General features: G+C 40.8%; 1 protein-coding gene across 1 annotated transcript; it reads right to left on the reverse strand.

Moving 5' to 3' along the window:
• Window positions 1-2548: 2548 nt before the first annotated feature.
• On the reverse strand, window positions 2549-24236 carry LOC146567053 (uncharacterized). Its single transcript, XM_085286603.1, has 4 exons — window positions 24134-24236; window positions 10879-10981; window positions 4168-4764; window positions 2549-3842 (listed from the first exon to the last, which is right to left on the reverse strand). The coding sequence occupies exons 2-4, from the start codon at window positions 10894-10896 to the stop codon at window positions 3150-3152; spliced, it is 1308 nt and encodes a 435-aa protein (XP_085142729.1). The 5' UTR covers window positions 10897-10981; window positions 24134-24236; the 3' UTR covers window positions 2549-3149.
• Between the last annotated feature and the right edge of the window lie 284 nt (window positions 24237-24520).

The following is a 24520-nucleotide window of genomic DNA, read 5'->3' on the forward strand; positions in this document are numbered from 1 at the left end:
ATTGCAGATAGGCACTCCAAAATGGCAGGCAATGTCTCAAGAACTGCACTGATTGATCGCAACTGACATGCCCAGCGAGTGTTTGAAAGTTGCACAAGCTCAGTTTTTGTCAATCCAAGCTTTGCCTGAGTCTCCATGAACTTATGATGATTGACTAGGGAGGTGCTGAAGAAAGAATACACACACTCCAACAAGCTGAAAAGCTCCACAGCCTCTGGGACAGCCTTGCAAGTATTGCACAAAACCAGGTTGAGTTGATGAGCATAACAATGCACATAGATAGCCTCAGGATGAAGCCTTCTAAAATGTGCTTGTACACCTCCAATCATGTCATTCTGGGATGTTGGTGAGATATACTGTGCATTTGATGGGGGATTATGTTTTTGAAGAAAAGCATCAAACTCCTTCAAAAGCTCCATGCACGCAAGAAAATTCCCTCTGTTTGGGCTGTCTTCACCTTCATCATGGCCACGAAAAGGGAGTCCCTGTCTCCCTAACATAGAGGTGACTGCAACAATTCGTCTGAGATACTCTCTTCTTTCGACTATCTCACTCACATTTGCAGTTGCTATCACCTGTGCAACGTTTCCCTGTTTGCTAGTTCCCTGGTAGCTTTTCCATGTAACAACACTGTCCTTATGTGTTTGTGCCATCTCATGCTTGCCAAAGATGACTAAAGCTTTCTTCCAGTTCTTGCAACCGCTACTGACCAACTATCATGTTTGATGTTTTTGCCAAACACTCTACATGGGAAGCAGAAAGCTGCATTCTGGTTGACTGAATATTCTAACCAGTTGTGCTTTTCAAACCAGCTGTGGTTAAATGCTCGCTTCTGTGTACCAAACGTATCATGTGGATAGCTCTTCAGCTTCACCTGTCTGGGCCTTGTGTCTTTGTCACCTAAATCAAACCCTGTAGTAGAATGAGTTGCTGCAGCTGCTTCATCATTTTCCCTCTCTTGGCCTGTTTGCTCTCCTCTCTCTGTAATAACTTGATCTTCCTCTGCCTCTCGATCCATTTGCTGCAGCTCCTCTGTCTCTCCTTGCTCTCTCTGACTTGAACTTGCCTGTTGACCTTTTTCTCCCTCAGCCTCCCCTTCTGCCTCACCCTTCAAGATACATTAAAACATACTGAATTGTAATGTAAATTGCTAATATCATGACTTCTGCTCCCGCTCCACAGTAATTTGTTGCTCCCAAATATTTTGAAGTTACAAACATTATATTTTGAGCACGCATGTGACTAAAATGGTTGCAATTTAAAGCCCTGAAAAATATTACTAAATTACTTGAATTGAAGTAATATTAAAATAGAACCCTCAAAAATATGTGAGTCAGGCTAATTTGACTTATATATATATATCTCTCTTTGCTCTCTCCACTTTCTAACCTTGACTCTCCTAAATAAAAGCTCAAGTTAAACAGGTCTTATATGTTGTACCGTGACTGAAATGTTTCATATTTCATATCCATATTGAGTGCCATAAAATTCTAATCAGACTGTCTGCATCACAAATGACTCCATCCTTTGACTCACCTCTCCAGCAGACGTCTCTCCCCTCTGCCTCTCTGTGCTCCTCTGCCCTGACTCCTACAGGTTAATGGGGATGGAGTGATTATTATTATTTCCACTGATGATAACCATACCACAGCTCGATTTTTCAGAGCTAAAACGAGTGACAGAAATTACCATTATGCTAAGAATTTAACTTAGTGCGCTAGCCAGGTTTTTATTTATCAAAATGGGGAGCACCTGGTTCATTATTTACATGGGACTCCGCTGTTAGCTGGAGCTAACTAATTGTTACTACCAGCCAGTGATGAAGACTTACTTTCTTGAAAAACTTGCGTATATCCATGATTTCTTGCCGTTTGCCACATGTACGCTAGTGTGTCCGCAGGTGTATACGAGCGGAGTGTAAAGTAGCAGTGAAAACGAGGACTGGATTTTCAGTCATGTGGATGTCCCCTGTGAACAACTGGAACGGATTGGATAACGAAGCACTGACGCTACCTTAACAATGTAAAGCGAAAGGGACCAACCGAGTTATGATCATATTTGTGTGAATAGCGACAGGTTTATATTATTATTTCTTTAGACTCATATTCCTGCATCTTTATATTGAATTTGTCTGCAAGTTCTGTAAAAAAACAAAAATCGAATAAGTTTAAAAAAAAACAAAAAAACCAAAACGCCAAATTATTTAGGGGGGCTTAAGAATATTTTAGGGAGGCTTCAGCACCCCTAAAATAGGCCTAACGACGCCACTGGTGAGGAAGGTTCCTAACTGAGAGAAGTGACCCAGAAGTATCTGTGTAGCAGCCACAATGAATCGAGATCATGAGCTTTATTAACTGATCCAAGTCTCTTCTTTCATCTTCTGTATTATTCAGTTTGCATTGGTAATGCCCATTATTGTAATGCTTTTTTACGATGAGCAAAACTTTCTTTTACTTTGGGTTAGCTGGGATAAGTGATGGATGGAGGGAATTTTACTTCAGCCACAGAAATCCTAAACAGGAAGGAGGAGCAGAGTTACAGTGGATCACTATCCAGCAGGGAAACAAGATTTATTTCAATTTCTTGGCAAAGAGTGAGATTTACGCAGTGGGCAAATTAGAGAGATGACACCATCAGATCCCGAGCCCTCCATGTGTTAATCAAGACACTGCTGCTGTGCTACATCCATAAATAATGAATAAATTAGGAGCAGAAGCTAAAAGGACAGTTTATTTGTACCATCTTCATGTGAACACATTCAAGAACATCACAGATGAAAGAAACATTAAAAACTTCCACACTACACAAAGCTAGAAAAATAGTTTCTTCCTTTCTGTAGAAAAAACAGAAACATCAAACACCTCCAAGACTCTCTTTGAAAGAACTAAAAACCTTTATTCTCATGGTCCAATCATGAGTGAACTCCCCGATGAAGCCTTGTGTGCTAAAACATGTCAGAGTTTAAAGGTTAAACATGAGTTTCCAAAACGTTTTGCTGGAGAACAATGAACTATTTGACTGAGTTTCAATTATTTACAGACGAGCAAAACCAGGACAGAGAAAAAAGGACAAAACTGACTCAGTAAAACGACAGAAAATAAGATCCCATGTAAATCTGTATTATGTAGAAGTTCAGCCCAGCAACCAGTTCAGTTCAACACAAGTTTAAATGATTCTATCTGAACTCTGTGGAGCCTGATCTCAAGCTTTTTGAGTCTGACACTGAAACCAGAGGATCTTTCTGTCTCTTCAGATTCACTGTGATCCAGTGATGGGAGTGATTTCAGCCCTGAGTGATCACGCTGATGTTTGCACAGAGCAGACAATGAGGTGAATGTTTGGGCACATTGGTAACAGTGAAACAGTTTATTAGTAACGTGGGATCGTTTGTGTTCGGAGTATGAACTGAGATTCCTGAAGCTCTTGTCACACTGGTCACAGCTGTAGTTTCCTTCCATGTGTGTACGTTCATGATAGTTACGACCATTTGACTGTGAGAAGCTTTTGTCACAGTGTCTGCACTTGTATGGTTTCTCTCCTGTGTGGACTCGTTTGTGTGATTTAAGCTTATTTGTAGTGGTGAAGGATGACCCACACTGATCACAGAGGTGCTTTTTAACCCCACTGTGAATCAGTTCATGTTGTTTTAAGTCACCTGATGTGGTGAAGCTTCTCCCACATTCTTTGCAGTATTTCAGTTTGTCTCCAGTGTGTCTACGTTGATGTATTTTTAGGGTGGCTTGGTGACTGAAAGTTTTTCCACAAAGGTCACAACGAAAGTCTTTCCCACCACCACAGTGATGACAGGGTTGAGAACTGGATCCATCTGTGTCGCTCTGCTTCTAAACAAAGACACAAAGACAGTGTAAGTCAGTCCTTCAACACTTTTATCCTGAACGTCGCCTGAAATAAAGAGCATCTCTGCAGACGTCCAATTACATTTGACTGTTTCAGTTAACACACTCAGTTTACTGGGCTGCAATAACTACAATACTACCACCATAATACTACAGTAATACTAAAATCATAACTGACATGAAAATCTGAATAATCACTCAGAGCTGCTTTTCCATGCAGTAGAATTGCTAACATGCTAACACAGTTTAATGAGCAGAGTTGTTCCAAACAGTCAGGCTAAAATGACAAGATAACAATATAAATACATACCTCACAGTAACTGCACTTGTAGAGTCTCTTTCTGGTGTGGATCTGTTGGTGTTCTCTCAGGTAATGTGGAGCTTTAAAAGTCTTCTCACACAGGTCACATTTATAAGGTCGTCCCTCAGTGTGGATAAACATGTGGCGTTGTAACTGTGTGTCTGTTGTAAAGTATTTGCTACACTGTTCACAGCAGTACACATCATGTCTGGTGTGAATGCGTAGGTGTATATTTCGTTTCCCTCTCTGGCTGAAAGTTTTTCCACAGATGTCACAGCTGTATGCCTTAATTCCAGAGTGGGTAACTAGATGATTCTGTAAGTTGCTACTGTGAGTAAAAGCTCTGCCACACTGATCACAGCTGTACGCTTTAACTCCACTGTGGATGAGATGGTGTCTTTTTAGGTTACCCTTCCAGGAAAAAGACTTTCCACACAAGTCACAGCTGAACGGTCTCTCTGCAGTGTGGATGACCTGATGACGTTTTAGTTCAGCCTTGATAGTAAAATCCTTCCCACACTCGTCACAGGTGTGTTTTTTCTCTCTCTTTCTTGGTTGAGGTTTGTCGGCCTCCTGAGAGCGCTGACTTCTCGCTCCATGTTGGTCCTGCAGTGACAGAGATACAAACAGAGGCAGTGAGTGAAATGCAGTCGTGGAACAAACTCAACCTTCAAACTCCCTCCATTAACACTAGTTTTAAACCTGAAGGTGGAGTGTGGCACCAAACACCTTAAAGGTCTCTTATCCCCACCTGCTGGTAGTTCTAACACATTACATCCAACCTGCTGTTAAAAATAATTCATGACTGTTCAAACACTAAAATCATGCCCATCCCTCGTGATTGTACACGCACATGCACACACACTTTTATATTATTTTATAATTTATATTATAGTGTAGTTTCCTATTACATATTTCTTTAATTTTTATAGATTTATACATAATTATTCAGTGATATTAAATCGTATGTTTGTTTATTTAAAAAGAACCCCATTAGCTTCCACAACAGATGTTGCTCATCTTCCGTCAAATACTATCACATAAAATATTATACAATAAAGTGGATTCAAAATATCCACATGATTTGGCTCTTACATCCACAGTGAGGTTTCACAATTGTTAAAATATAAGCAATCAATAATAATAATAATATCAATAACATTCAGGCACATTACACAAATTTCAAAAACAAATCATCTTAAGTATGGGAGCCCGTTTCCGCCACTAAATAAAAACAAAACAGCTAGTATCCATAAGATGAAATTTTGAGAAATATAACTCGAAATTTTGAGAAAAGTAACTCAAAACTTCGAGTTAGCTCTGCCAATCAAAAATATAGGTGAATGAGGTCGCTTTCTTGTTACCCGGAAGCACATGGCAGAGGAACGTGCACTCAAAAACGGATCCCAACAAATTGGCGCTTTCGCGAGTACGTTTGCTGATAGTAACACCATGTGATTCAGCTAATAACACAGGGATTTCATCATTTGTGAAGCCAGGCTGAAAACACTCAGCAATCTGTGCATTCACGACTGGATGTAATACCGTTAGCTTAGTTGTAGCATTTGTAGCTGAGGGCTTCAGCTTCCGGGTAACGAGGAAATGACGTCATTCACATAGATTACTGATTGGCATCACTAACTCGAAATTTCGAGTTATGGATCCTTTTTTTTTTTTTTTAGTGGCGGAAACGGGCTTCCACAGTTAAGTGTTCATTGAAGTTTTGAATAGTTTGAATAATTCTCTAATTTTATAAGGCAATTTATTCCACTTAAACGTTGCTCTAAATGTAACAGTTTTACAAAAAGTTACTTTTAACTCGAGCATTTACTAAATTGCAGTTTGTTGAAAACTGTGTAATATGATTATGTATTTCATCTGGATACTGCAGCTGAGCAGAAATAAATGTGGTGTGTTTAACAGAATTGCTTTCTTTATAAATACAAGTAAGCCATAGAATATTTTAGTCTGTACAGGAAGCCAAGAAAGTTGATTATGCATTTTATCAATATTAGTATAGTATGAACATCTTAACACTAATCTGGACGCTTTATTCTGGACTAACTGAAGTCTGTTAAGATCTGTCTTATTAGCTGCTGACCAAATGATTGAACAATACTCCAGATGAGACATTACTAGTGCATTAATGACATCTTTCATAATTGAAGAAGTGATACAGAAAGAGCATTTCATAGCCATAGCTATGCCTTGTCCCATTTTCTTAAAAACAATTGATGTGCTGAGACCATGAAAGGTGGTGATTTATGGTAATGCCGAGTAGTTTCATCTGGGTGACGTGTTCTAACACTGGCTATGGACAGACTCAGTTGTGGGCTGTTGACTAATCTGCTTCTACAGTGGGGCAAAAAAGTATTTAGTCAGCCACCGATTGTGCAAGTTCCCCCACTTAAAATGATGACAGAGGTCAGTAATTTGCACCAGAGGTACACGTCAACTGTGAGAGACAGAATGTGAAAAAAAAAAAATCCATGAATCCACATGGTAGGATTTGTAAAGAATTTATTCGTAAATCAGGGTGGAAAATAAGTATTTGGTCAATAACAAAAATACAACTCAATACTTTGTAACATAACCTTTGTTGGCAATAACAGAGGTCAAACGTTTACTATAGGTCTTTACCAGGTTTGCACACACAGTAGCTGGTATTTTGGCCCATTCCTCCATGCAGATCTTCTCGAGAGCAGTGATGTTTTGGGGCTGTCGCCGAGCAACACGGACTTTCAACTCCCGCCACAGATTTTCTATGGGGTTGAGGTCTGGAGACTGGCTAGGCCACTCCAGGACTTTCAAATGCTTCTTACGGAGCCACTCCTTTGTTGCCCGGGCGGTGTGTTTTGGATCATTGTCATGTTGGAAGACCCAGCCTCGTTTCATCTTCAAAGTTCTCACTGATGGAAGGAGGTTTTGGCTCAAAATCTCACGATACATGGCCCCATTCATTCTGTCCTTAACACGGATCAGTCGTCCTGTCCCCTTGGCAGAAAAACAGCCCCATAGCATGATGTTTCCACCCCCATGCTTCACAGTAGGTATGGTGTTCTTGGGATGCAACTCAGTATTCTTCGTCCTCCAAACACGACGAGTTGAGTTTATACCAAAAAGTTCTACTTTGGTTTCATCTGACCACATGACATTCTCCCAATCCTCTGCTGTATCATCCATGTGCTCTCTGGCAAACTTCAGACGGGCCTGGACATGCACTGGCTTCAGCAGCGGAACACGTCTGGCACTGCGGGATTTGATTCCCTGCCGTTGTAGTGTGTTACTGATGGTGACCTTTGTTACTTTGGTCCCAGCTCTCTGCAGGTCATTCACCAGGTCCCCCCGTGTGGTTCTGGGATCTTTGCTCACCGTTCTCATGATCATTTTGACCCCACGGGATGAGATCTTGCGTGGAGCCCCAGATCGTGGGAGGTTATCAGTGGTCTTGTATGTCCACGCTATTCTTTTAAACAGACTGAAACACATGGTGGGCCTCTCTGGTGCTGTACACAACTGGTTCACTTCCTATCTCTCTGACAGATCTTTTATGGTGAGTATGGATACATGCTCCTCTAAGATCCATAAAATGACATGTGGTGTGCCTCAAGGGTCGGTTCTAGGCCCTGTACTTTTTAATTTGTATATGCTCCCTCTCGGCAGTGTCATCAGGAGGCATGGAGTGAACTTCCACAGTTACGCTGATGACACGCAGCTGTACATCTCCGTGTCTCCTGATGACACCAGACCAATGGATGCCCTTTTTAACTGTATCTTAGATATACGATCTTGGATGGCAGAAAACTTTTTACAGCTTAACCAGGACAAGACTGAAGTTTTAATCGTCGGTCCTGAGGCTCAGAGAGAGAAACTCTTGTCTAAATTAGAGGCATTTTCACTATGTCCTTCGCTACAAGTGAAAAACCTGGGTGTTATTTTCGACTCCAAGCTTGGTTTTATCCCACATGTTAAACATGTAACCAAAATTGGATTTTATCATCTAAAAAATATAGCCAGAGTTCGCCCTATTCTCTCTCGGGCCAACACGGAGATGCTGATGCATGCTTTCATTACCAGTCGCATTGATTACTGTAATGCCCTGCTCTCTGGTCTTCCTAAGAAGAATATTTCAACTTTACAACTTTTGCAAAACTCGGCAGCTCGTGTGCTGACGAAGACCAGAGGGCGGGCCCACATTACACCGGTTTTAGAATCGCTGCACTGGCTCCCCGTGTGTTTCAGGATCGATTTTAAAGTTCTTTTATTGGTTTTTAAATGTCTTAATGGTCTTGGGCCTTCTTATCTCTCAGATCTGCTTTTACCATACGAACCCTCGCAGACCCTGAGGTCCTCTGGTACTGGCCTTTTGATTGTCCCTAAAGTCAGGACACATACTCACGGAGAGGCAGCTTTTCAGTGGTATGGTCCTCGTCTGTGGAACAGCCTGCCGGAGGAGCTCAGGGCCGCAGAGAACGTACATGTTTTTAAGAACAGGCTCAAGACCCACCTTTTTAATTTAGCTTTTACTTAGCGTTTATTTATTTTATGCTTATTTATTCTATCCTGTTATTCTATTATTAATTTAGGATTTACCTAATATTTTTTGATTTTATTCTTATTCATTTTTTAATCTTCTTATTCTATTTATATTTATATTGTATCCTGTTCTTATTTATTTTATCATTTTACCCTGAATATATCGTATTGTGTCATATCTCCAGTGTTTCCTCGGAGGGCGCTCTCTGCACCGGGGCTGTGATTGACCGTGGCTGCTGGGTCTCTGGGGGTCCTCTCAGCCTGGCTGGGGGGCTCCTTGGCCTCCCTCCTGCTGTGTGCCCAGCCTGGAGGCTGCGGTCTGTGACCGGCTCCCGGTGCAGATGGCTCTCTGTTATAATGTTTCCTCACTTGGCTCATGCGAGCCCAGCCCAATTTTTACTCTTTAAGTGTGCGCGTGTGTGTGTATGTGTGTGTGTTTGGGGGGGGGGGGGGGGGGGGGGGGGGGGGATATATGTGTATTGAGAGTGTGGGGAGTGAGTTGGAGGGTGGGGTGGGCTGCTTTTAACTATGTAAAGCACTTTGTGCTACATTTTTTTTGTATGAAAAGTGCTTTATAAATAAAGATTGATTGATTGATTGATTGATGTCTTCCATTTTCTGATGATTGCTCCCACAGTTGATTTTTTCACACCAAGCTGCTTGCCTATTGTAGATTCACTCTTCCCAGTCTGGTGCAGGTCTACAATACTTTTCCTGGTGTCCTTCGAAAGCTCTTTGGTCTTGGCCATGGCGGAGTTTGGAGTCTGACTGTTTGAGGCTGTGGACAGGTGTCTTTTATACAGATGATGAGTTCAAACAGGTGCCATTCATACAGGTAACGAGTGGTGGACAGAAAAGCGTCTTACAGAAGACGTTACAGGTCTGTGAGAGCCAGAGATTTTCCATGTTTGAGGTGACCAAATACTTATTTTCCACCCTGATTTACGAATAAATTCTTTTTTTTTCACATTCTGTCTCTCACAGTTGAAGTGTACCTCTGGTGCAAATTACTGACCTCTGTCATCATTTTAGGTGGGGGAACTTGCACAATCGGTGGCTGACTAAATACTTTTTTGCCCCACTGTAATTAACATAGATTTGGATTTAAATACATTTAAAATCATGTTGTTTTTACTTATCCAGTCAAACACATTCAGCAAATTTTGTTGTGACACGCTGATCAGTTCAGAATTGTCACTGGCTGAATAAAACAAGGTGGAACCTTTGGCATACCCAAGATTAAGTCAAGACATATTGCAGATCGTCAGTGAAAACTGAATAGAGAAGTGGAGCGAGGCAGCTGCCTTGGGGTAAACCGCAGTTCATAACTGAGAAATAACCATTACAATAAACCTTCTGCTATCTTCTGTCCAAATAACTTTTCATCCAGCACAAAGCAGCTGGTGAAAATCCATAACATTTTAGTTTATCAATCAAAAGATCATCATTTATCAAATCAAATGCAGCACTAAAGTCCAAGAATACCACTTTCCCATCATCTAGATGTTTATACCATAAATTATCTGTCATATGAATTAGAGCTGAGCTGGTAAAATGACCAGCTTGGTTCAGTGAAGAAAAATGTCTGATTGTAACCTGAGGGTTTTTTTACATTAAGAAAAAGAAACCAAACATCAAACACATTTAAGCCTAAACAGTAACAACATGAAAGTAGAGTAGGGCGATATGACCAAAAATATTTATCAGGATATACATTTGAAAATTTGTGATAACAATATAACTGACGATATAATTGAGGCGAGACAAAATACTTTACAACTCCACAACTTTATTAGTGCAAAAAATCCCATCAATGTATTTTCACTTAAACAAGCAGCTGTTTTTTTATGTGCATTAAAGTTATATAAAAATTTAACAGTGCAAATGCAAATTGCTTGCTGAGAGTTTAACCAAAAGGATTTTCCAGAGGAAATTGGCTGACATTTGCTCCAAGGCATTTGTATTTGCACTGTTACATTTTTATATAACTTTAATACACATAAAAAACAGCTGCTTGTTTAAGTGAAAATACATTGATGGGGTTTTTTTGCACTAATAAAGTTGTGCAGTTGTAAAGTATTTTGTCTAGTGTCAATTTTATCGTCAGCTATATTGTTATCGCAAATTTTCAAATGTATATCGTGATAAATATTTTTGGTCATATCGCCCTGCTCTGTCTGTCACCTTCTGTGTTGAGCTCATTGTTTCCTCTGTAGTGGCTGAGCTGAGTCCAAGCAGCTGAAAATGTTCCTCTGCTGCTCCGTCAGACTCTTCTCCTGCTGATCAGCTGGGACACAAAACAGATCTTTGTTAGGCTCCACACTGCACTGAAGAGTCAAAGTGTCTCATATGTTCATCTGACAAAAAAACAAATTTTTGCTTCCCGAGGTGGGCAAACAGACACAAAAGGTTTGAGCACCGATACCAAATTTAGCAGTATGCAGACCAGTAGCAGGAGAGACTGAGGCCTGTTATTGGAATCAAATGCCCAGTGAGCCGACACACCGATTTGCACAAGACAAAGACAGCTGTGTTTTATCCTGGAATACATTTATTTTACATTTTCTTGAAATGTTTTTCATTGTAGCACTTTTACCTCACACTAGGAGTGCAACGATACACAAAATTCACAGTTCAGTCGGTTCGATACTTTGGTGTCACGGTTCAATATTTTTTTAGAGACAAAAATTTTCATGCCTTTTTAATTTGTCATTTATTAAAATTATAAATATATATTTTAACTCAAAAGTACAGTTTTTAAATTTAATGTTGCTGAAACAACAAAAAATAAATAAATAAATCTGATTGAGGAATCACTCATCTTTGGAAAGAGAGTTTATTACAGAGAAATGGCTCTTTCCAAAATAAAAGCTATACTATACTCTTCTTCTGGCTATACTCTCAGCAGCATATTAAACATATCAGGTCCCTATAAGGAGAATCATGTGCTAACAGCTGTCTAAATCACTCTGTAAAGTTTGTGGCATGCGTGCTTGTTGTTTTTGTCTGCTTCCACTTGTCTTTGCACTAGGATGATGTCGGCATAAATGTGCAGTCATATTCGTTGTGTTCCCACTAGTGCTGTCAGCGTTAATCTCGTTAAAATGACGTTAACGCCACAAATCTCCCTTAACGAGTTACCATGGATCGCCCCGTGTGTGGGGCTGGACGGCGTCAACACATTAACAAGCTAACTGCGCTAACACACTAGTTCCCACCAATTGAGCATTCCGTGGCACAGCCGACATACTGTTTTACTTTTGTCCATGACGCGCTTACCATCAGGGTCATGCCTCACATGAAAATCAAGACAGTTCCAAACACCAGATCTGAATGAGGGTGGGGGAGCTTCAATTTCGGGTAGCGTTGAGGCAGTTGCCATGTTGCAACGAGCTTAGCTTCTGTCTTGCTAGCTTGCGCTACGCTCAGTGGATCTGCACTCGACAGTGCAGCCTAGGCGTAGTAGTCGAACGCAGATGCACTGAGCGCTCAACACTAGGGATGGGTATCGTTTAGGTTTTATCCGATACCGGTGCCAAACCGGTACTTTTGAAACCGTGCCGGTGCTTAAACGGTGCTCAAACCGGTGCTTAAAGAATGGAGAACACAAAATTGGTCCAAAAACCTCTCATGTTCAGCTGTTTTTTGTAAAAAGATAACAATTTTAGCCTTTTCTACAGCTATGAGGCATATATGGTATCACTCTTGGCTGGAAGCAGTGCTTAAACAATGAAGGAAAAAAAACATCTGCCATCATCTCGAAATATATATATTCTTCCGTGTAAGATGGTGCCGGTGTGCATGGCTCGCCGTCCACGGTTGTCGGATCCACTTTTGCTCTGCGTGTTTCTATTGTTTTCGTCACTTTTATTGAACAACGCTGACTCTCTATTGACCTACGATCGTGAAGCTCTGTTAAATATTCGATTTGCCACAGAGAATTTGGGAAGGACTAACGCTGATGGACAGGACTTTTTTCTACCTCTGCTACTATCTGGAGTACCGCATCACCTGGATTACACCCCTACCACATCTCATAAGAGGAAGCGCTTTAAACGTCGGGGAAAACGTAGCGGGCTACTCGTGAAACTGAAATCATATTTGGCTCTTTCATCTGGCAGTAACAGATTAGTTTCCGAATGCACTCTGACTGAATTCAGACCTTTGCACTGGCGTTTTGTCTCCTGTCGCTTCCTGGAACCTATTGGCACCTGGCTGGTACCTGTTGTCGGCTTGGCTGAAGAGATTCAGCATTACCGCCTTCTCTTACCTCATCTTCGCTGCGGTGGAGCGAATTCGCGGAATCTTCGGCAACTGAAACAGGTTCCCTGGATGGCTGTCACCGGTCTGACGGACCCTACCAGGTTTGCCCTTGTAATGAAGTTGATTTACCGTTGTTTTTTTGTCATTGATATTTGATCTATTTGTAGTCGACCAGGTGACAACAACAACGTCGAGAAAACATCTATTTATAGTTGACCATCATTCGGCGCTGGCCACCATCAAAAAGCCATCGATCTGTAGTTGAGCGTTAAATTGCATTGCAACTGAGCGCGTATAAAGTACCGGAGAAAGTAGATTTATTGTTCTTTTGTTATCAATGACTTTTGGTCTAGTGCACCAGCTTTAAAAAATCGTGTCGACATGCAATTTATGTATAGTTGACCGGGAAATTAAAGCAGCGATCACTTGGACTATTCTGCAGCACCCCTATCACATTGGTACATCCCTCCAGGTAACCATTGTCTTGTACAGTAGAGGAGGACATTAGATTTACTCTCAGCGGAATTGACCGGAGAAGGCATCAGTTCATGCACTGCACTGGCCTGCACCACGATTAGTATAAGGTAAGAATGAATGAATTTTTTTCTATTCGTTATTTCCACGGTTGCATTTGAATAACAGCAAAAAAAAGAAAGAAAAAAAAACTCGTTAATGTACAGTTTCGGACAAAATGTGGGAGCCTGAAACTGTGTCTACTTTCATCTTACAATCTGGCAACAAATAAATTGCACTGCAAACAAAGTCTATCAACAAAGAAAACATTTTCGTTTCATACTTTGCTGTTATAATCCCTTACAAAGCTAGCTTTAACGCGTCGAGGATTCCTTTGTTCTTGCCATCGCCTCGGCGCTTGACCCAGACTTTCGCTCTGTAGTTGCTTTTTAGCATAGTACTACAAAAAAATTAAATCTGTGATATATAATTGATAAACGTAAAGGTAACTGTATAAATGTGTTCAATGACTTTGTTACTTTTAATGATTGGAGAGCACCCGCTTCAATTCGCACTCAATTCAAACTTTACGTTGCACGCTCACCTAACTTGTGTTTGCACCTTTTGTCCACACGTAAACTGCGTTTTCGTTAACTGAAAACTGAGATTTTTAAAGAAGTGTTAAGGTTCAAATATTGATGAAGGAGAGTACAAACAACCATGGTCCAGAAGATCTTGGTCAAAACAATTGATTTTAATGAATACACGCGTGGGAAGACCAGTGCCTGTTCGCAGACAGGAACGGTTCTCCGACTTAATCAAAGCATACACAGATTTTTATAGCATCAGGGTTTGAATTAATGACGCCCCTTCATACGTCACAGACAGAATATATACATACGTCAAATCAAAAGCACAATGACTTTTAACACGGTTTAAAAGAACGTTGTCTTCTATCTCGTCTGGAACACGAGCCCCACATCCTGCCAGACGCTGTTCCTCTTTCTTGCAGAGACAACAAGAAACTGTTCCTCTTTCCAGAGACAAACATGACCAACTTCTCACCTATAAATGAGTCTAACTAATGTGTGTGCGTATATGTGTATGTCACCTCTTGCCTACTAACGCTCACTAACTGTATGTGTGTCTCGCCCTTAAATGCTCTCTCATCTCACCCGTTGCACTTCTGACCTTTCACCAGAACAGAGGCTCATCCTTATGTGTAACTAGACTTGTAGTCAAGACCGCCTAATCCGAGACCAAGACAAGACCAAGACCAGGGGGGTATCGAGACCAAGACAAGACCAAGACCAGAGGGTATCGAGACCAAGACAAGACCAAGAACAAGTTGAGACGAGACCAAGACCGAGACCGAGTCAAGACGAGACCAAGACCAAGACCGAGACCGAGACAAAAAAAGTCTTTAAACTGCAGCCAGATGCTATTCTATGCAGGACACCTTAAACTAGTTTTTTTAATTAAGCAGCAAGGCAGAACAAAGTCGGGCCTGTATCAAGACACAGGGACTAAACCCCAATTCAACCAGACCCAGAACTGATCCGGAATTAAAACAGGACTACAACAGTTCAAAATCAGGGCCCTATTTCAGGAAGCCGGTTTAGAAAACTCAGAGTGAAAAACGATACTCAGGGTTGAGTAACCCCGAACTGTCCAACTCGGAATATTCGGTTTCAGAAAGGCTGATAACAATTAGTTCAATCAACGCGGAGTTGCTTTAACCTCGAGTTAAGCGCGCGCACGAGGATACATAAAGCCCTGATTAGTGGAGCACAGATTAAGCGAGTCACCATGGAGACGGAGGGAAAGAAGGCGCGGTCAACGTACCTTACAGCGCTTGAGGCCGAAATTCTGATGGCAGCATATGCCGATAACATGCAAATTTTGCAGGAAAAAAGTAACACAGCCTCAGCTGCAAAACAAAGGGAGCATGCATGGCAAAACATAGCCGACAGAGTCAATGCGTGAGTGTTAATTTAAACATTGATCTAGGGATTTCCACCCATTTAACACGTTATTTTATTATATTTTATTTTATTTTTTATCTCATACATTTTATTTTGTGATGTGATGTGAGCGCAGGTGCAACCCAACAGGCCCCAAACGTGCCTGGCAGCAAGTAAAAATTAAATATAAAAATATAGTCCAAACAGGTGAGGTGTAATTGTATTATGAGCCATAGTGCTTGGTCTGTTTGTCCGATGTAAATCAATTGCAGTTAGAGGCTACATTAATTTTCTTTCTGTAAGCACTTATTGAAATTATCTGAGCACATTACAAGTACATATTTGATTACTCTGTATGCTCAAATGTGACCCGTTATAGCCAACAGAAAAAAAGCGGAGGCCCGAAAAACAGGTGGGGGTCCTCCACCACCACCACTCACAGAGGCTGAGCAGTTGGCTTCCACATTTGTGATAATGGGAACACCACAAACAAGTACAGGAGACGTTTCAGTGCAACTGTAACATTCCTGACTGCCCGACAGACGGTAGCCTTGGAAACGTGCTCAGCGTCACCAATATTATACAGAAAGCTCCCGTTTGCAAAAAACCGAAGTGCAATACAAATAATATGTACAGAACTGAGAGAATGTCCGCGATGTGTCACATGAGCAATATTAGGCCTGAGGATGTTATTCAAATGAATTATAGATTGTGCTGACAAACGGTGACGTTCACACAGAAAATCATCAGGAAATGATAAAATGTCCAAACGCGCTCTAATCACTCTCTCCCAGCGGAGAGCTCTGCGGAGAATTTGGGCTTCAACATCTACTGGCTCTTCAAGGAAGGAGCACGCCATGTCTGACACTTCCTACAGTCAGGTTTCCGACACAGAGGCGGAGAACGTCAGGGTTAGTTGAAGTAAACCTGCTAGGGGGCAGGTTAGCTTCACGAAGTGTGTCGTCATAGTAACTCACTCAGGATTAATCTAAACTCGCTTTGTGAAACCGATAACCCAGAGTTTTCGTTAACTCAGGGTATACTTACTCAGAGTTTGCACTAAACCGGCTTCCTGAAATAGGGCCCAGGACTACTGAGGACTTAACCAAGACAGAACCAGAATCAGAACTAGATGATAGTAGCACTAAAAATCATCATAGACCTGCACTACACTTATTTTTTAATTCTACCAAAGTACAATATTTAGATTGAGAAAAGTTTATATAATTATTTAGCCTTGTTGTGCAAACAAGCTGCATAACTTAATAAATATAGAATTTGAAAAGTAACAAATGGTATCTAAAAAGAAACACTAGGTACTAGATACATGTTCTGATGAGTTTTGGCAAACAACCATTTGACTAACATGTGTGTCTCACCTGCTCTTGTTCCATCTCTGTTCTGTCGTCATTCTCTCTCTCCCTCTCTGTTCCTCTCTCTCCCTCTCTGCTCCTCTCTCTCCCTCTCTGCTCCTCTCTCTCCCTCTCTGCTCCTCTCTCTCCCTCTCTGCTCCTCTCTCTCCCTCTTTGTGCTGACAAGCCAAACACCAACATCATCAAATATACAGTTGAAACCACATATTTATGTACTCTTCAGATAAAAACACAAACACTTTTTTAATTGTAACATCAAATCAGACTAAATGTTTATTTTTTAGATTGATAAATATAAAAAACATATTTGTTAACTTTAAGAGTAAAGAGAGAAACTATCTGTATTTCTTAATTGCAAATGGCACCAAATTGTATTCAAAATTGAGCCACATTTATGGAGCTCCACAATTCTTTTCCTGGTGTTTTGGTTGACATCTCTTGATTTTCCCATGTCACAGAAACAGGCTCTGTGTTTTGCCTTATATGCATCCACAGCTGTGCCACCAATTTACTCACATGGACTCTACTAACCTATCAGAAGCTTCTTCAGCTCAGAATCGAATCGTCTGGAGTTTTCTTATTAATTAACAATAAACTTAGTGTATATGTACTCCTAAATTTCATGAAAGTGATTAAAATAGACAGCTCCCTCTTTTTATTCTGACATTTAACTAATTCAAAAGATATTTCAACATTTATTTATCTAAAACAAAAGTTTACTCTAAATTGATGTTGTACAGTAAAAAAAGTTTTTATGTTTTCTCCATAAAGTGTATGTAAATATCTGGTTTCAACTGTGAATATACTTGTTACAGGAAAAATGTTTCTATGTTTCTTTACCTTCTTTTAAATGTACAAAGATGCCTTTTGTCTGCCCTTTGCCTATGGTTAGATTAGTTTAGAATTATCTTTTTAGACTTTCCCAGCAAATACATCTTGTTTCTGGGACATATTGTTTTAGATTGTTTTATCTTCCCTAGCTCTCTGCTGACGAGACTAGCACCATATATGGAGTTGTTTTATTTTATCTGTTTATTATTTGTTATCCTGTTCTCACTGTCTCTGTGCTCTGTGCCTATAAAAATTACCAAGCCACTGTGCATGGTGTGAGTTGTTCTTAGCAGCTCACCCGTGTACACGTTTGATAAAGAAAGTAACTTTGTCTCATTGTGTCTTTATTTCTCCTGGGTTTTTTACAGAGTTTTCTCCCAACATTTCTTGGTCCTTCGGAGCCGGAGCACCTCCATCGTGTCCCATCTCCGTGACCAGTCCACGTTGCTCGCCTGTCGACAGCTCACATACTAGGTGTGTGATAAAAGACCAAGAGCGTTAAATTCGAGTCTTGGCCAACGTTCTTAGAAAGCGACCCACGGTGGTGGGGCCCGATCGAGGTGGACCAGACCCGGCGACACTGACCAGGTAGATACAGACACACTGACACAATCTTGCGTAAAAGCGCATTTTGAATTCAGGGAATTTAAAATAGCGGAAGTAGCTCGTCGACTGGTAGCTCTGGGAGCTCGTCGACTGGTAGCGTAGCTCGTCGACTGGTAGCTCTGGGAGCTCGTCGACTGGTAGCTTTGGAGCTCTGGGTAGCTCCCCCAGCTGGGTCTAGACTGTAAGTAGCTCTGGGAGCTCCCCTTATCATAAGGGTTCCGGTCGCGCGCGCGTCGAAGCTGTGAATGTGAATGTGTGTGTGTGTGTGTGTATTGTTTTAATTAATGGAGCAAGCTGAATTTTCACGGTCCAATAAGAGACTGAGCTGCTCCTACTGTGTTTTTCTTTTACTGCTATTCACTGACGTGCTGGTGAGTTGAGAGAACGGTCGAGTTCCGTCTCGTAAAGTTCACACCGCTTTTGGAAATAGTCCGAAAGTAGAAGGGCGTGTGAGCAACCACTCTCGTCTCTAATACCAGCGAAGGTGATAGCAGCTGTATTGTGTATATATTACTTAAACAAAAATAAGTAAATACATAAATAAGATGGGTAATCACGCAAGTGAAATTAAAACTCACTCCTGCTGACGAGCAGTGGTGAGAAAAGAAAAGTCCAGACGCCGGACAAAAACAGTGTCTGTAAACTGAGAGATTTAAGAAAACAAAATATAAACAGTCAGAAGAACAGAACTCAACTGCCAGTTTAGTAAAACCAGAAGACGAGACACTGTGCAGTTCCCACAATCCTTTTAGTAAACCATCACCCATTCCTGCAGCCGCATCTGCAGCACCACCCATATCAGGAAGAACTTAATAATCCCTTATTAAGTGAAAACTAGAGATCACAGTAGTTTGAAGTAGTTTAAAAGGGTTGAAAACAGACCCCACTGAGTAGATATAAATATAAAAAGTACGAAATAAAGATGAACAAAGGGAAATTTACAGTAGAAATTATCTTTAGAGTATTTGAAATTAATAATAGCAAGGATAACAACCTGTAAAGTGATATTAACAATGAAACACAGTTGGCATGATGACCATGCCCAGCATGTATAAAATGAATATAAAGCAAATAATTCACACGAAAATATTTTAATAAAATAAATAAGGTATATTAAGGCTGTGTCACTGTTCAGCCAAGGACAGTGTGTGAAAAGGTAACTGTCTCCACCCTGGGAAAAGGATGATTCTGCAGGTCATCTGAAGCCCTTGATGGATACAAAATAAAATATAAATAATATATTATAATAGAACTGCCTGGTCCGCCATGCCACAGAGAGAACAAATGTGACCGCAGATTGGATGAATTCAAAATTATCTGTTTGCTGAATAAGATGATCCTAACTATCAAATTGGCTCAGTAGTAGTATAGTGGTACACACTGATAAAATATTATAATATGCTATTGCTGTTATATAAGACAAAGGGTATAATATGAACAATGACATAATATTAATATGAAGAGGCACCTTAATCGGTTATGATGGAGGTGAATAATTGTTAAGCAGTAGTCTGCATCAAGCTTAAGGTTTGCTGAAACTCAGTGTAATGACATGTGAGATGAAGACAATACAGAGAATAACTAACTAATGAAGTGCATAGAGGCACTTGACCAGCTTGAAACCTATCATCCTAGAATGACACATTGCTGAGATAGAGCACACCTATAATAACAACCAATAAGCAAAACCCTGTAGACAACAGCTAAAACTACAGGATTGAGAAGCTGAATTAAATATGTAGACACTGCTAAGCTGATGAGCATGTTACACATTTTCTTTTCTTTTTATTTATTTGTTTCTTTTAGAGCAGAAGCTGCTGTAACACACCCAAAGAAAGACTCTAGGTCTGACCAACCGTCTCAGTCGTGGGCAAAAAGATGTCAGTCAATAAAATTCTAAAAGATAATTTATTGACAAAAAATATATCAAGAGATAAAAGATAAAACAGTCCAGTGTCCCACTTAAGAATTGTATAAAAACACACAGTCCCAAGGCCAGAGCCAGCTATGCCACACAGCCAAGTTGCACTCCACATGTTGCCTTTAACAGGGTTAGAAGTCGTCCTTGGAGACCCACCACCCTGCAAGCATATAGTCAGTGGTCACTCAAGCCTCTGCAACTCTGCTGCCTTTAGGCTGTGGCATATAATAGGCCCTGGACTGTGTATTGAAATTCCTCTTGTTTTGCATAGATATACTGAACAACATCCAAAGCACAATATATAAAATAACATCTACCTGAGTTTTTTCTTTGAAAGAAGCTCCTTATGTCCATTGTTGTGTTCATCAGTACACAATTGAAACTGATTTAGAGAGTTTGTTTAGCCGTGGAGGGAAACAACTGAAAATATGAAATGTAAGCTAAGACTCTCTAAAAAAATCAGCATTGCTGTTCGGCTTTTTATTTATCCATTTGTTGATTCACTCGAAGAGCAAGTAACGCAACCAAGTGATCAGTTTGATATCAATCTTTTGTGATACACCCGTCATATTTACATTATTAGTTCAGTACGAATGATTTGCTTTGGTACCTGGTCAAACTTAAGCTCTCCTCTGTCTGCAGCAAACTCGCAGGCAGCAGCTTCTCCCCCCTCGCTCACATGGGTGCTGTGCTCAGTCGCCTAGTGCCTGAGCTCGGATCATACCAAAATTAGGGGGAATTTACGACGGTGCGCTCTGTGCTTCGTGTGTTGTTTTTGTTTTATACAGTTGTCAGTCAGGCATCTAACTAAAAAATTACACTCCAAAAGACCCCATGCTTCTGAAAAAAATGACACGGGCTTAAGCCCAGTAAGCCACCCCCCCCACTCCGCTGATGGTTGACTCCAAATCTTCCGAACACTATGTCGATTTGAGAACGCAAGACCGAAACAGCGAGACCAAGACCAAGACAAAAGTCCGTCGAGACCAAGACGAGACCAAGACCACGTAAAAGTGGTCTCGAGACATCCAACTCTATGTGTAACAACCTAACTGAAACTATATGTACTATATTGAATAAATGTTCTAATCAAGAACCTCTACTAAAAGCTTAATAAAAGAATATAAAAGTATACCAGACAATTTGAATAACCTAGTAATTCAAATAGCCTCGTCTAACCAGCTCCTCAGAATAACTTGTTTCATTTCTGCAAAGCCTGCAACTTCCTGTCAGCCTGCAACTTAGTCTTTCTGAAAGACACACACACTGTTTAAACATCTGAATGCAATATCAATACTGTAAATTATATTATTAATGCAATGGTAATGATGATGATTATTTAACAATAGCAGTAAAATAATTTCCCTGATCTCCACAGAAGCCTGCTAGGGTGGATATTTTCGAAAACTCCGTTTTAGCATTTACGTGTGGACGAGGAAAACGGAGAAAACGCAGCGTCAAAGGTGTGCGCCTATTTTGACGTCACACTGTGCGCCACGTTTTTGTCTTGGTGCCATGAATTCCTACAATGGCAGACTTAGACAAAATACTGTTAATTTTACTATCTTCAGTGTTTAAATGCTTACATATGCACACGCAGTTACTGTCCCTTCACACATAGGACTCGGTTCAGCTTCTATGAGCCGTCTTTGTATCTAGTTTTCCCTCCTTATTGACATTGTGCCCTATTTTTCCTCTTTTTTTCAGATCTGATTTGGTAACTACCATACACTTAACAAAAATTAACTTTTTCTAAACAGCCCTCACCACTCCGCAGTCTTCCCCCCAGCCCACTGACAGCGAGCATCATAATGCCCCGCCCAGCTTCCGGCACCTTTCGCCACTCTGGCAGGACACACAAAATGACACAGCTTTGCGATCTCCCCAGCATGCAGAGTCTGATGTCGAGGACTTCCCTATAGATGGTATGCTTTTCAAATTGTTTTAAAGCTGAATCACAATGTCATTGTGCTCTTATCTTCAAAGCACAAATTTATACTCCTGAATGTCATCTTGTTGTGATTTTTTTCTGTAGAGTCCAGAGACTCTGTGAGGCCACTATTACAAGGCAAGTTTGAAAATCTTGGAATTTCAGATTTTACATGGTATAAATGGTAAATGGCCTGTATTTGTACAGCGCTTTAACTAGTCCCTAAGGACCCCAAAGCGCTTTACACATTCAGTCATCCACCCATTCACACACAATTCACACACTGGTGATGGCAGCTACATATACAAATATCAAATATATGTGACAGGCAAAAACTAGCAAACACTTTTAGCAGTTAGAACAACTTATACTTGAATGCAGAATGTTACACCATCATTTATGGATATATTAGTTTTTCGCCTCTCACTGCTTAAGCCATTAATCTTTCTAGAATTGTTCTTTGAAACAGATGCGACCTCACAAAAGATGTTAACTATGCTGTCAGACCGGACCAGAGCAGTTAATGAACTCCGTGAGGAGGTCAGAGCCATCCGCCATCCCTGCTGCAATGAATCGGTAGATGCTGGGGTACTGCCTCTGGATTTGCCCTTGCACAACATTGAGGAGCTAAACAATGCAGAGGCAGCTCTTAGATCACAAGAGGCAAACAAGGCAATGGTAAGTATATAAAGGTTATGTACACTTTGTAACTATAAAGTGTAATAGCTGTCAGATGTGATTTAAATACATAACGACGGCATGTTGATTATACACACAAGCACTTGCATACACATTTAAGACACGAGACACGCTAATTACATCTCTTAAAATGTGTCTATAGGTGAGACGCTTTGCCTTGATTGGAGGGACCACACTGGAGGTGCGAGTCCGCTGTGTAATGGCTTATGCCATTACAAACGAGCCTCGGTACTCAACTGGGCAGGCACGACGCTATGCAATATATTCAGTTTTAACATTTATATTCACAGCTGACTGTAACTACGCTCAAACTGTTAATGCTATCTTATTTTAATAAACAACACTTTCATATGCAAAACTGGGGTGGCACTTGGGGTGGCAAGGGATCATTTAAAAAAAAAAAAACACCACAGCACTTTACAGGAAGGGCCAGAGTCGTCTCTATTTTTTGAGGCGACTGAGGTCCTTCAACATCTGCCAGAAAATGCTCAAGATTTTCTATGAGTCTGTGGTGGCCAGTGCGATCCTCTATGCTGTTGCAATGCTGGGGGAGCAGGCTGAGGGTCGCAGATGCCAACAGACTTAATAAACTGATCCGTAAGGCCAGCAATGTTGTGGGGATGGAGCTGGACTCCCTCAAGGTGGTGTCGGAGAGGCGGATGCTGTCCAAGATAAAGACAATGTTGGATAACACCTCCCACCCACTCCATGACATGCTGGTCAGTCACAGGAGCTCGTTCAGTGAGAGACTGAGATTACCGAAAAGCACCACTGAACGACACAGGAAATCATTCCTGCCTGTGGCCATCTCCCTGTACAACGCATCCACTTAACACACTGTTTGCTGCTACAGCTACACATGTTTCTTTTCCAAATATTTATTTATAAGTGACTTATGTATGTATGTATGTATATATATGTATATATTGTACTATTCTTAGTTAGTGTATTGTCTGTCTTGTCTTAATGTTGATTTAAAATGGAGCACTGTAACAAAAAATAATTTCCCCCAGGGATCAATAAAGTATTCTGATTCTGATTCTGATTTTAGGGTGGCACTTGCCACCCTTCTAGATCCGCTCCCACAATGCATTGCGGCGTGACGTCAGCTTCAAAGCCCTATACCGATGCTTGAGAGCGCGCGTGTGATGCGCGTGATCAGTGGTGAGAAAAACAAATCACGAAACGTGACCTTTCTTTACTCGTGGCTCACTTGCACTTCTAATCTATTCGTTTGCACACTTACACACACACAGCTGAGGTTTCCTGTTTTGCTACACTCTGGAGAGCCTCGCCTTTAACGGTCTCCTCTCACAGAGAGCAACAGAAAACTTCATTCAGAAAACTTCGAAAAACTCGAGATTGACTGAACTCAGTTCAAAGTTACCTTGACACTTACCTTTAGATGTTAGAGGTAGCGATGGTCCGCTTGAAGCTGACGCTCCGGTGCCTGTGTGAAAAAGATCAACACGCTGCTTCAGAAGCACCGTGTCGAGGCTTGATTCGTTTGGCCAGAGTCACGTGATTAGTGACGTCTGAAGCTTCATTTAGAACGTACTTTTTTACTGAACTTTATTGAACACACAATAAGTATACAACATACAAATAGATGAAGTTTAAGAAAGAACAGAACATGAACATACAAAACCAGGGGTAAAAAAAATTATTATATGAGTACGTGAGTCTCTTTTAAATGTTACCATATAGTGACTGGCTGGGTAACATTTATGAAGAATTTTATATGAGATTTCCTTCACCTTGTTTACAATTAGATATTTATGGGATC

Source organism: Mchenga conophoros, linkage group LG9 (assembly GCF_057382185.1).
Source record: "Mchenga conophoros isolate Kocher_MC1m ecotype Shallow Benthic linkage group LG9, M_conophoros_male_GT1.1, whole genome shotgun sequence".
NCBI classification, from domain to species: domain Eukaryota; kingdom Metazoa; phylum Chordata; class Actinopteri; order Cichliformes; family Cichlidae; genus Mchenga; species Mchenga conophoros.